The sequence below is a fragment of the Nicotiana tomentosiformis genome, chromosome 1, assembly GCF_000390325.3.
Source record: "Nicotiana tomentosiformis chromosome 1, ASM39032v3, whole genome shotgun sequence".
NCBI classification, from domain to species: domain Eukaryota; kingdom Viridiplantae; phylum Streptophyta; class Magnoliopsida; order Solanales; family Solanaceae; genus Nicotiana; species Nicotiana tomentosiformis.
Window position 1 is genome coordinate 127,628,300 of NC_090812.1, and position 14,770 is coordinate 127,643,069.

At 39.3% G+C, this 14,770-nt stretch overlaps 1 protein-coding gene across 1 annotated transcript; it reads right to left on the reverse strand.

Moving 5' to 3' along the window:
- Positions 1–13,240: 13,240 nt before the first annotated feature.
- On the reverse strand, positions 13,241–14,101 carry LOC138909358 (uncharacterized). The gene has a single exon (XM_070200555.1). The coding sequence runs from the start codon at positions 14,099–14,101 to the stop codon at positions 13,241–13,243; it is 861 nt and encodes a 286-aa protein (XP_070056656.1).
- Positions 14,102–14,770: the final 669 nt, after the last annotated feature.

The following is a 14,770-nucleotide window of genomic DNA, read 5'->3' on the forward strand; positions in this document are numbered from 1 at the left end:
GTGAGTGCTTTAGTTGTGACTCTTAGGATCAGTTTTGACTCTTGTATAAGTGCCTTAAATTGTATGATCTTAACTTTGCTCAACTACTTTGACTAGAGTGTCTTGATGATTCTGATCTTGAGTGAGTTATGTGCCATGTGTGTATGAGGTTTTGTATTACTATGTGTATTGCATTTGATGTCTAGAACTTACCCCGTGTGTTTGCAAAGAGAAATAGTAGTTTGATTCAATCTTGGAAGTGATATAGGCATTTTTTTGTTGAGCTAGTTATATGCTATTACCCACCTAATTGTTATGTATCGTAGTTAACCCCTTTGAGCTTGTAATCCTGTTCCTTTGGCAACCACATTACAAGCCTTACCCATTTGTTTGAATTGACCATATATTTGAACCTTTTACCTCTCGTGAACACTTGAATTGGTTATGAACTTTGTAAAAGTTAAAGTGTGGGGTGGTTGGTTTGGCTTTTGAGTGGAACTATGGAAATAGGAGAAAGGTGCATTGTTTTGAAAAAGTAAAAGCCACTTGAATTGAAAACGAAAAGGAAAATAATAGTTATATTGTTGTGAAAAATATTTCTTGATAGTGGTAACTCTTGAATCTTGATGTATTTGTGCTTAAAGAAGTAGGGAGTTGATGCATATTGATGCGAAGGTGGAGTTATGGTTTGACATAAGTGTGGGGTTTTGAACGGTTAATTATGTATTAAAGTACTTAGGGAGATGTAGTCACTCTTATATCTAAATGTATCCTACCCGTCCCGCAACCTACATTACAACAAAATAAAGTCCTACTTGATCCTTGACTGAATGAGCTCAATTAGTAGAGTAGTAAACTATGGGCAAGCCTATGGTATATCTTTTATGGCACATGAATGTTGTTTTTGAGAGTAAGCGAATTCTTTCTATCTTGAGTTCTTAATTGTTCTTAAATTTTATTGTGTATGGAACTACTCTCTATTGTTGTGTGAGGACACTTGATTCATGAAGAAAAGGTAATGTCGTTGACCTCTGTGTTAGAGTAAGTGAGCGGGTTGTGAAAAATGTGTGGTGCTTTTGAGTCAAATCTTGAGGCTAGAATGTTATGGTATTATGCTTAATTTGTTTTAAATAGTCTTGGTATGATGAGTTATGAGAGTTGCTTATAAGGTCGTGTCTATATGAAGTATAGTTTGATTGCTCGAGGACGAGCAATGGTTTAAGTGTGGGGTGTTGATGGTAGGCTATCATCACGTGTTTTAGTCGCTTATTGCACTATAATTCACTGTACTTTACTTGTGTTTGAGCTTTAATTGGTAGTGTTTTGCACTTATTGTGTGTTTTATGCCTTGTAGGAGTGATTCCGAGTTATGTAGATGTTGTGGAGCTAATTCGAGTTATTTTGAGCTTTGAAGTCTGAGTAAAAGCCCAAGGGATTAAGTCGGGATCGTGTTCGGGGGTCGAGGACCAAGTATGGACATCAAAAATCAAAGTTTGATCTGCACTCTGAGAAAACCCCATAGTCGCGATGCGTGGGGAAGCGCGAGGTGCACCGCGGCTGCCCAAATCCTACTGCCTGTCAATTATTGAGCTCTCTGGATTTCCCCACTAATGCCCCACATGGCGCGTCACCCCTTGCGGCGCGCCTGTGGAAATTTTACAGAGTAAAATTCCTATTTCAGCTAGGAAAATGTGGTTTCGTCTGGGTCCAACCCTACTTCGTATAAATACATGGTAAAAGGTTATTTTCTGGACTTTCAACATATATTCGACCTAAGGAGGCTAAGGAGGATTTGGAAGAAAACGAGCACAAGGATTTCATCATTCCTTCCTCACTCAAAACCTGAGTTTGGATCGAATTTATATTTTCCTATACTTTAATTATATTTATGATGAATTTCTCCATGTCTATGGAGTAGTTACCTTTAGGGTTTGATGGATTTGGTGTATTGATGATTGTTTGTGGAATATAGCTCTAATTTTATGTATTGAAGCGTTTTTGGATGATTTAACTGTTGCATCTATATTCACTTGTTCATGTAATCGAGAGAGGCATATCTTGTGATATCTTTGAATTATATTATTGGTTGAGTTCATAGATTCTTCTAAGTAATCGAAAGAGGCTAGTTGAATCATTGATTAAACCTAGTTAGGAGAATAATTAGAAAAGGTTTTCCTAAAGACTAATCCACTAAGCATTCTTGCATATTTTCACGTGCTTAAATTGGTTCATCTCGTGAGGTTAAGACTTAATCGAGAGAGAAGTTTAGCTGAACGTTTGAACTAATAATTGGGTGAATTCAAAAGACTCACTTGAATATTAAAAGTGAATTATCCAGAGTTAGGTCCCAAACAGTTATCTTACACCTAACTTATCAACCCCTATTTTCTCCCATTGATAACCTTCTTTGCTTATTCCTTGTTTCGATTTTCGTTAGTCAATAGTTATAGATTGTTAGTTAATTTTAGTTAGACATCTCATAAATCTCAACTATTGATCTTCTTGGATAGCAATCAAGCTAGAAACTACGAGAATACTGTTTAAATCCAATCCCTGTGGATACGATATTATACTATACTATATTTGATTAGCGAACAGAATTTAAGTGTGTGTTTTGCGCTCATCAGTCGCGATCCCAGACCTTGGGGAGTTGATGCTTCACGTTCACATTTGTAGGTTGCGATCGCGTAGTGCTTGTGTCAGGGTGGAGATGTCAGGTGCTGTGGACTTCGCGTTCGTGAGTAGGCATCGCATTCATGTAGGATTAGGGGGATGAAGAATCGCGAACACATCTAGGTTGTCACATTCACGTATGGGTTTCTGGAGGATGCTGTTTATTTGTGCTTCGCGATCGCGTAGTAGGTCTCGCGATCGCGAAGGAGGCCTCTTTGCAGACTTAAATAATTCCATTTCGAGAGTTTTAGTTGTTTTATCATATTTTGAGATTGGAAGCTCGATTTTGGGCGATTTTTGAGGGAAATTACATGAATTGGATTGGGGTAAGTATTCTTGACTCGGATTTGGTATTTATTCATGATTCCATCTTTGGTTTTAGTATTTGAATGATGAATCTAAGTGAAGAAATTAGGGATTTTGGTAAAATGTTCTAAAATAAAAAATGAGGATTTGATTTGGATGAAACTTGTATGGGTGGACTCGTAATCGAATGGGTATTCAAAATTTGTGACTTTTGTCGGGTTTCAGGAGGCGGGCCCGGGTTGACGTTTTGGTTAACTCTTTAATTTTTGTTAAAGATCGGAGCTTTATTCATTGGAATCGATTTTCTCTAGCCGTGTTTGATATTATTGAATTGTTTTTGGATAGATTTGACCCGTTTAGAGACTGATTCGAGAGGTAAGGGATTTTATTGATTTGGGCTTATTTGAGGTATGTATCTTGCCTTACCTTATGAGAGGGAATACCTCTTAGGAGTTAACCTCAACTGCTTATTCGTGTTATGTGAAAAACGACGTGTACATGAGGTGACGAGCATGTACACTGGTGCTATGTGTGGTTTATGACTGAATTGGATCTTAGGCTATTAATATGCCTTAATTTTATAATGTAACTTATATGAAACATGCTTATACCACTAGGTAATTACATGATCATGACCACTACACTTGACTTAGCCATAGTCATGCTTTATTTGTTGAACACCCCTCCATACTTTTGTGCTACTGTCATGTCCACTTGCACTTTGTTGATAAGTTGTGAGCTTATATCTTGATAAAATTATGTTATTATTATTTTAAGTTATTGTGGCATATGTGGTCATGTTGTACGGATTGATTGTTGTTGTGTGCATAGTATAAGGGTGGCTATTGTAATATTGTCAGGGTGGAGCGATACAGGTGGCTATTGTGATATTGTCAGGGGGAGTGATACGGGTGGCTATTGTGATATATTCAGGGGGGGAGCGATACGGGTGGCTGTTGTGATATTGTCAGGGAGGAGTGATACAGGTGGCTATTGTGATATTGTGAGGGCAGAGCAATACAGATGACTATTGTGATATTATTAGGGCGGAGCGATACGGGTGGCTATTGTGATATTGTCAGGGCGGAGCTGTGATATTGTCAGGGCGGAGCGATACAGGTGGTTATTGTGATATTGTCAGGGCGGAGCGATACGGGTGACTATTGTGGTATTGTCATGGTGGAGCGATACATGTGGCTATTATGATATTGTTAGGGCGGAGCGATATGGGTGACTATTGTGATATTGTCAGGGTAGAGCGATACGGATGGCTATTGTGATATTGTCAGGGAGGAGTGATATGGGTGACTATTGTGGTATTGTCAAGGCAGAGCGATACGGGTGGCTATCGTGAGATTGTCCGGGCGGACAAATACGCATGGCTATTGTTGTTGTAACTGAATTGTGGGTACGATGTGCTATTTGTGTGTGTTTCTTTGTGATGACTTGTTGTTGAAACTGAGCTTTAACTTGTATTGAACTGTTATCACTTATTCTGATGAGGTTATTGATATTGTTTTTCTGCTATACTTTTGTTGTCACTCTTTGATTTATTGCACAGATTATTTTGACTAGTGAGTATCACATGACTTGAACCTCGTCCACCACTTCACCTAGGTTAGTCTTGATACTTATTGGATACCGACCGTGGTGTACTCATACTACACTTCTGCATATTTTTGTTCAGATACATGTGTTGGAGGTAGCGGTCCAGGCAGTGAGAGCTTCATTGATCGTGAGGATTCAAGGTAGAGCTGCTTTGATCATCACAGTCCCTTGGAGTCCTTTTCTTATATTTATACTGTCGATTCTCTATCGGAACAATATTTTATAGTGAGATATATCTATGTATTCAGTTAGAGCTCGTGACTCTTTACTACCAAGTTATGGGGATATGTTTTGATTATCGCCGTTTTGACTTGTATTACCTTTATTTCCGCATTTATGTTAAACTCTATTTTATTATTTCATGCTTTTATTGAGTTAGATGTTGATTAGTGATCGACTTACCTAGTTTTACAGACTAGGTGCCATCACCACCCCTACGGTGGGATTTGGGTCGTGAGAAATGCGGGGCTATTGTGAGTAGTATTATACATGTCCATTGAAACCGGTTCCAATCCCAAAAATTCATTTAATTTTGCGACAGAAACATCAACTAAACATTTTTGACCCACAAAATGCTACCCTCTTTTGTGTAGCTCTAGTTGGTATAGAGTTCCCGAATGATATTCAAAGTCACTTTGCCTTGGAGATGCAGATGTGGTCCCCCCTTTCTCTTATCTCTGAGGTTTTCAAGTAGCTCACGATCAAGTAACTCTAATGGGCGGATATGGAGTGGTTGCTCTGAGAGATACGACTTTAATGTTGGACTCTTCTTGTACGAGTACTTAGCTACCTTAGACACAAATGTGCCATCCCGCGTATCCTCAGGAACTTTCTTATACTTAGAGACATCCCTTCTTCCTTTCCGGACTAATTCCATCAGTAGCTTTCTTTTATGACCTTCTTCTTCTCTCTCTGGTATATTCTTTAGTATGTATGAACTCTAACCCATAGTTATAGCTGATTTACTTGCCTCTAGAGCATTTGACACAACTACTTTCACTTCCCTAGCACTAGTTGTGCCTCAACCTCTTCCTCATCCCTTTCAAATTCATCAAACAAATGCCTATATGGATTTGAATTTTCTTGAGTGCTCTTTTTCCTGTGGTATTGAACTGGTATGGGGACTTTTAGTTTCTTTCCTCTGGTAGTGTCCCATTCCTCTTTTATTGGATCATAATCTAAGTCATCACAACTTGAATCTTGAGCCACTTCTTTGCTCTTGGTATTCTTGCTTGGTTTGCCCATTGTCGTGCCTAATTCCTTCAAACAAAGGTATGATCAATCCATCTCCTTTTCAGCTAGGCAAATTGTCAAAGCAGAGTTCTTATTACAACCCCAAAATGGTCAATGACTAATTAATAATATGCCTACATTTTGTACGAACATTCAACTCATAACCTGTTAGCACCAATACTTAGCTCTCAGTAGTTTCAAGTAGATAACAGGACCCCACACTTATTTCAGATTACAGATGCATCTAATTAACATGTATGGAGGAAGTATAGTAGCACACAAGCAATCAATCACTCATGTAAGGCATTATGCAGTTGTGTTCAGTTTGAGCTTTTATGAAACTTTAAGCTGTAGTCCTATAATAAATTCTAAAACTCAATTCATGGATGAACTTAGCATTAGTCGTGCTTACAAACTCCAATTGAATAAACACAGCAATTCACAAGCTCTTTAAGTACCCTATGTAACTTGGCTAAGCAGTGTGGCATTCATACACAATAAAGGGCAGCCCGATTCACTAAGCTCCCGCTATGTGCGGGGTCCGGGGAAGGGCCGGACCACAAGGGTCTATTGTACGCAGCTTTACCCTGCATTTTTGCAAGAGACTGTTTCATACACAATATTAGCTAATATTTGACGCCCATGTGTGCCTATTTTAGTTGTTGAAATTTGCATTCGCGTGAGCTGACCAAAATCCTCTAACACCTACCTACGCCCTATATGTGTTCCATACTAATTTCTATTGACTTCACCAGCTTGCTAATTCATGTCTTAGACAATGCACCGAACACATAGCATGCAGAAATTTTACATAGCTAATTGAGAGAATTAGGTGATTGAGATACAGGGGCGGCCCTTACTAAAGCAGGTAAATCAACACTTTAGGCCCCATATTTGTGGAGACCCCATTTTTTGTAATACCTGAAAGGCTATATATAAGTTTTAAAAAAAGTTAAATGAAGTGAAAATATTTGATTTCTTTCTTTAACATATATAGAGAATAAGAATTTGCAACTGCTATGATTTTTGTCAAGGAAATTGCATTTGAAATGAATATCAAATCCGAATTTCGTAAGAAACGTGTGATATATAGGAATAAACAATTTGATGAGAATGTTGATAATGAAATCGTGTGATATATAGGAATAAACAATTTGATGAGAATGTTGATAATGAAATCTCAAAATCTCCCGAAGAGCCTTTTAGAATTGATTACTTTTATACGTAGTAGAAAAGACTATTTTTTCACTTCAAATAGATTTAAACAATTCGAAGCATATGCAAATATTTTTGATTTTCTATTTAGCTGTAAAAAACTGAGATCGCTTGATGATGAAAATTTTAAAAAATATTGCCTTAATCTTGAATGTTCCTTAAAGCATAATAATCAATCACTCATGTAATAGGACCCCACACTTATTTCAGATTACAGATTGCATCTAATTAACATGTATGGAGGAAGTATAGTAGCACACAAGCAATCAATCACTCATGTAAGGCATTATGCAGTTGTGTTCAGTTTGAGCTTTTATGAAACTTTAAGCTGTAGTCCTATAATAAATTCTAAAACTCAATTCATGGATGAACTTAGCATTAGTCGTGCTTACAACCTCCAATTGAATAAACACATCAATTCACAAGCTCTTTTAGTACCCTATGTAACTTGGGCGCTATAACGATCCGACCGGTCATTTTGAGAATGAGTAATCCGTTCGGGGGTTTGAAACTTTGAGTACCTTCACTTGATGTATTATTTGATATTTTATGCATATATTTTCTATATACAATAGTTGACGGATTATTTGATATTTCATGTACATCCTCTCTATATGCAAGGGTTGGCAGATTATTTGATATTTCAGGTATATCTTCTCCATACGCAATCCTTAATGATTTAATGATGTTAGGTGCATATCTTCTTGTCACGATCCCAATCCCACCAAGGGGTTGTGATGACACCTAGCCTCTAAGACTTGGTAGGCCAATCACGCAATGATACAAAACATTGAAATAATATGTAATAATTTTGAAATTCTAATACAAACGGGCGGAATTAAGTTTCAACAAAGCCAAACCATGAGTACATAAGTCAACTTCCCAAAACCAGGTAATACCGATGTCATGAGCTCTAAACAGAATACATAGCGAGTCTCAATAAGTACAATACTGCTTGAAAGTAAATACAACAATATAAAAATAAGAGAAGGGGATTCCAAGGGTTTGCGGCATCCATGCAACACTACTTTTAATCACTCTCGATCCGGCACAAGCACACTCACGAGGTCCACTACCTCCGACACCTGGCTCTGCATATAGATGTGCAGAAGTATAGTATGGGTATACCACAATCGGTACCTAGTAAGTATCAAGACTAACCTCGGTGAAGTAGTAACGAGGTTCAAGTCTTGTGATACTCACAAGTCAAGAACTTGTGTTCTCTCTCTCTCTCTCTCTCTCTCTCTCTCTCTCTCTCTATATATATATATATATATATATATATATATATATATATATATATATATATATATATAACTGACAACAAAGATATATATAACATAGTACAATACCAACAATCTCATTAAAGCATGTGATAACAACTCAACATAAGAAAATTAATTTTTGACAAACAAATCATCAAATAGAAACAGAGGCATATGTCACCTCATACTCCCTATTTTGTTAAAAATAACAATATCTACCCTTATCGCTCCGTAACAACAATGTCCACCCTTATCGCTCCGTAATAACAATATCCACCCTTATTACTCTGTTATAATAATATCCACCCTTATCGCTGCATACCCCCGATACAATACGGTAAAACCTCGTGCAAACACCCAATCAATCCGCCCAACATGTCCACATGTATCATAATTACAATAATTCAAGAGAACGAATTTTTATCAAGAGGAATAACCTCATAAATCAACAAAAAAGTGCACAAGGACATGAAAATAATAAAACATGGATGAGGGCTCAACATAGAAAGCATGACTACGGCTAAATCAATTTGGCAATAATTCCACTAATGCCCAACTAGGCCAATTTAAAATTATAATCCTAAAACATGATTTATAGAATGGAAAGGTAAACTCACGTACTTATACAAGAATTACACATGTATCTTATAGAGCACACAATTAAATTAAAGGCATAATATAATCCTAGAGTCAAATTCAGTCATTTTCATACATAACACCCGCATATACGCTCATCACGTCGCATATATATTGAAGCACACATATTTCAATTAGGTAAACAAAATCCAAGCCTAAGGGTTATTTCCTCACAAAAGATTAGACAAAATACATAATTCATACAAGCCAAATCAGTACTGTAAAAATGTCTTACCACGCGAATCGACCTCCAAACTGCTCAAATCTAGCCAAAAATAACTTAATAATATCAAACAAAGCCATAGGAAATAACCCTAAACAATAAGCTTCGGTCTTTTACAAATACAGAAAGTCAACCAAAAAGTCAACCCATGCCCGCACCCCAAAATCCGACAAAACATACAAATCTTAAACATCCATTCCAATACGAGTCCAAATAAACAAGTTTCATCCAAATTCGATTTCAAATCGGCTCCCAAATCCCCAATTTACATTTTCCAAAACAGAGTAAAACCCCCCCCAAAATTCTCATCTAAATTACATAATCTTGGTGTAATAATCCATGGGGAAACAAGATATAATACAAAACTCAAGTAGAAATCACTTACCCTCTTTCCTTGTGTGAAAATCCTCTCCAGAAATCGCCCCTCTCCAAGTCTAGGGCTCAAAATATGAGAAAATGGGACTAATTCCAGAATTGGCTCTAACAATATTAGCTGCGGATGTCGCATTTGAGACCAGTGCTTCGCAAATGAGAACCTCACAAATGCAAACATGGCCCCTGAGCTGCAGTCTTCGCAAATGCGACCATGTAGCTCGCAAATGTGACACAACATCGCAAATACGATGTCCCCTTTGCAAATGCGGATGTCGCCATTGCGACAACAACTTTGCATCCTTCTAAGCCAAACATCGCATTCGCAAATGTGAGCAGACCCTCGCAAATGCGAGGTCTGCAGCACTAGCAAAAATCTGAACTTCTCACAAAATCATTCCAACTTATCCGAAACTCACCCGAGCCCCTTGGGCCCCGCTCCAATCAGCCCACACAAGTATATAAACCACATACGAACTCGCTCGCAAGCTCAAAATATCAAAATAACATCCAATGCCACAAATTGAACGCCAAAACGCATCATGCAAACCTTGAAACTCAAGAACTTCTATATTCACAACTAATCGTCCAATTCCTACTAAACCAACTCGGAATGAGACCAAACTTTGCATCCAATTTACAAATGACAAAACAGACCTACTCCAAGTCCTGGAATAACAATCCGAACCCGATTGCCTCAAATTAAACTCATGGTCAACTTATGAAATTTCTATACCTTCAAATTGCTAACTTTCGGCAAAGAGAGCCGAATTATCTTAGGAACCTCCAAATTCAATTCGGACATACGCCTACGTACAAATCACAATACGAATCTATTGGAACAATCCAAACACGAATCCGAGGTCGTCTACACAAAAGTCAAACTTTGGTCAACTCTTATAACTTAAGCTTCCAACAGAGGAACTAAGTGTTCCAATTCACTTCAATACCTTCCCGAAACCAAACCAACCATCCACGCAAGTCATAAAACAACAACTAAGCATATAGAAAATATCAAATGGGGGAACGAGGCTCAAATGCACAAAATGACCATCTGAGTTACATTCTCCCCTTCATAAATAAACATTCATCCTCGAACGGGTTTAAAGTCATACCTGAAGTGACAAAAAGATGAGGATATCTACTCTACATATCGTGCTCAGTCTCCCAAGTCGCCTCCTCGATTGGTTGACCTCTCCATTGCACCTTCACCGATGCAATATCTTTAGACCTAAGCTTTCGAACATGCCAATCCTAAATGCCATTGCCTCCTCCTCATAAGTCATATTTCCATCCAACTGCACTGTGTTGAAGTCAAAAACATGTCATGATACTTCCGAAGCATAGAAACATGGAATACCGGATGAACTCCCGAAAGAGTAGGAGTCAAGGCAAGTCTATAAGCAACCTCGCCAACTCTCTCCAACGCCTTGAAAGGGCCAATAACCTCGGGCTTAACTTCCCTTTCTTCTCAAACCTCATCACACCCTTCATGAGTGAAACTCTAAGAAGAACTTTCTCGCCTTCCATGAAAGACACGTCACAAAACTTCCGATCCGCATAACTCTTCTACCTGGACTAGGCTATGCAAAACCTCTCCTAAATCAAATTAACCTTCTCCAAAGCATCACGGACCAAGTTTGTGCCCAATAACCTATCCTTGTTGGGCTCGAACCAACCAACCAGAGAACGGTACCCCTCTTATATAAGGTCTCATACGATGCCATTTGGATACTCGACTGGTAGGTGTTGTGCTAGGCAAACTTTGCTAGAGGTAGAAACTGGTCCCACTGAACTCCAAAATCAATAGTGCACTCCCTCAACATATCCTCCAAGATCTGAATAGTCCGCTTGGACTGCCCATCCATCTGAGGGTGAAATACAGTACCCGAATTCAATTGCATGCCTAACTCACGCTGAAGCGCCCTCCAAAAGTGAGAAGTAAACTGAGTGCCACGTCCAGATGATAGAAACATGGTACACTTTTCAGGCGAACAATCTCCCTGATATAAATCTTAGCCAACTGCTCCGAAGAGTAGGAAGTCATGACCGGAATGAAATGTGTTGACTTGGTCAACTGCTCCATAATGACCCAAATGGCATCAAACTTCATCAAGGTCCATGGTATCCCTACCACAAAGTCCATAGTAATGCGCTCCCACTTCCACTCTAGTATATCAATCTTCTAAAGAAAACCACTAGATTTGTGGTGCTCATACTTGACCTGTTAGTAGTTCAAACACAGAAACATTCCCAAAAACGTACTTCTTTATCCTCCTCCACCAGTGATGCTGTTTCAAGTCCCGATACATCTTTGTACCGCCTGGATGAATAAAATACCGATTGTGAGCCTCCTCAAGAATCAAATCTCTCAAGCCATCCATATTAGGAACACAGATCTGACTGAATAGCCTCAATACCCCACCATCACTAATAGTCACCTTCTTAGAATCACCGTGCTGCACTGTGTCCTTAAGGACAAGCAAGTGGGGATCATTATACTGACGGGCCTTAATGCACTCTAACAAGGACGACCGAGATACAATACAAGCAAGGACTCTACTTGGCTCCAAAATATCCAACCTCACCAACCAACATCTGGACATCCATAACTAAAGGCCTCTCCCTAACTGGAATAAAATCAAGACTCCCCATACTCTATGCCTTCCTACTTACAGCATTCGCAACCACATTAGCCTTTCCCGGATGGTAGAGGATAATGATATCACAATCCGTCAATAGCTCCAACCATCTTCACTGCCTCATATTCAAATATTTTTGTATAAATATATGTTGGAGACTCCAATGATCCATATACACCTCACAAGACACGCCATATAAATAATGCCTTCAAATCTTGCGCTGCTAACTCCAAATCATGCACCGGATTCTTCTTCTGAGGCTTCAACTGATGCGAAGCATAGGAAATTACCCTACCATCCTGCATCAACACACAATCGAGGCCAACACTCGAAGCATCACAATAGACCGTATAGGACCCCGATCCTGAAGGCAAAACCAAACCTGGTGCTATAGTCAAAGGTCTTGAGCTTCTGAAAGCGCTCCTTGCATTCATCAATCCATTTGAGCGGAGCGCCCTTTTAGTCAACTTGGTCAATGTAGCGGTACAAGGTCTTGGCTAACTCTGAACTGTCTCAATCTTCTTCGGATCTACCTTGATCCTATCATTGACACCACGTGGCCTAAGAATGCCATTGAATCTAAACAAAACTCACATTTGGAGAAGGTATATCACTTCTTCTCCTTCAAAATATGAACCAAAATCCTCAAATGCTGCTCGCGCTTCTCCCTACTACGGGAATACACCAATATATCATTAATGAACACAACGATGAATGAATCCAGATAAGGCTAAAACACGATGTTCATCAAATGCATAAAAGCTACTGGGGCATTAGTCAGCCCAAAAGACATCACCAAGAACTTATAATGCACATAACGAATCCTGAAGGCTGTCTTATGAATGTCCGAAGCCTTGATCTTCAAATAGTGGTAACTCGATCCCAAATCAATCTTCGAGAACACCCTATCACCCTGAAGCTGGTCAAACAAATTATCAATGCGAGGTATACTTAATCATGATGGTAGACTTGTTCAATTGCTTGTAGTCAATGCACATCCTTATAGAACCATTTTTCTTCTTCACAAATAGAATCGATGCACCCCAAGGTGACACACTCGGCCTGATGAAGCCTTTATCTAGCAATTCCTACAACTGTTCCTTCGATTCCCTCAACTCTACTGGAGCCATGCGATACAGTGGAATAAATATATGCTGAGTGCACGGTTCCAAGTCAATACCAAAATCGATATCTCTATCAGATGGTATGCCCAGTAGGTCTGTAGCGAACACACTAGGAATATCCCTCACCACGGGGACTGAATCAACCATGGGTGCATCAACATTCACATCCCTAACAAAAGGTAAGTACGCCAAGCACCTTTTTTCAACCATCCATTGAGCCTTCAGAAAAGAAACCACCCTACTAGGAATGTGACCCAAGGAACCTTTCCTTTTCAACCACGGCAAACTCGACATAGCCAATGTCATAGTCATAGCGTGACAATCAAGAATACCATGGTATGAAGATAACCAATCCATACCCAAAATACCATAAAAATCCATCATATTCAGTAACAAAAGATCCACCCTAGTCTCATAGCTCCTAATAGAAACCACACAAGAACGATAGACACAATGCACCACAACAGAATCCCCAACAGGTGTAGACATATAAACAAGAGCAGCTAGGGAATCATGAGTCATATCCAAATATGAAACAATGCAGGATGACATATACGAATAAGTAGAACCCGGATCAAATAAAATTGAAGCATCTATATGACAGACATGAACAATACCTGTAATGATTGCGTTTGATGTGACTACCTCAGTCTTGCTAGGAAAAGCATAACAATGGGCATCGCTTCCCCTTCTAGGATGACATCTACCCTCCCGTACCCCACCTCTAGCTGGCTGTGCAGGTAGTGTAGCATCTAGAGCAAGAATCATAGCCTGAGTACCATGCTGAGGTATAAGCGTTCGAAGCCTAGGATAATCTATCACCATGTGTCTAGTATCACCACACTTAAAACAACCCCTCTGCGGATGTGGCTACTAGAACTGAGTTTGGCACGGACGAACCACTGTAGGAACCTCATGCAGGAGGTGTACTGAAGGATGACTATGCGGTACTAGTGCTATGAAATCTACGGGAGCAATACATGAAACCTAAAGTGCGGACTGAACTGGCCGACTTACAAAGCCTCTACCATGGCGGGCATTGGCCACATAGTAGAAGCCACTAAATCCTTCAGCACCACGAGGCTTCTTAGCCTCTCTATCCTCCCTCTCTCGCCCGCATATACACTCTAACCTCTTAACAATCTCCACAACCTGATGAAATGTAGTCTTAGTCTCTATCTCCCCTGCCATCCCAAACCTAAGGCTATAGGTGAGTCACTCAAAAAATCTATGGACTCTCTCACTCAGTGGAAACCAAATGACCATGGAGGGATAACTCTATAAACCTGTTAGCATACTCAAGCATAGTCATACCCCCTAGCACAAATACTCAAACTCACTATGTAACTCGTCCCTGTGGGTCTGTGGAATAAACTCCCTCAAGAAAAGATTAGAGAATTATGACCATGTAAGTGGTGATGTGCCAATTGGCCTACTTGCCTCATATGTCTGCCACCATCTGTATGCCGGCCTCGTCAACTGAAAAGTAGTAAA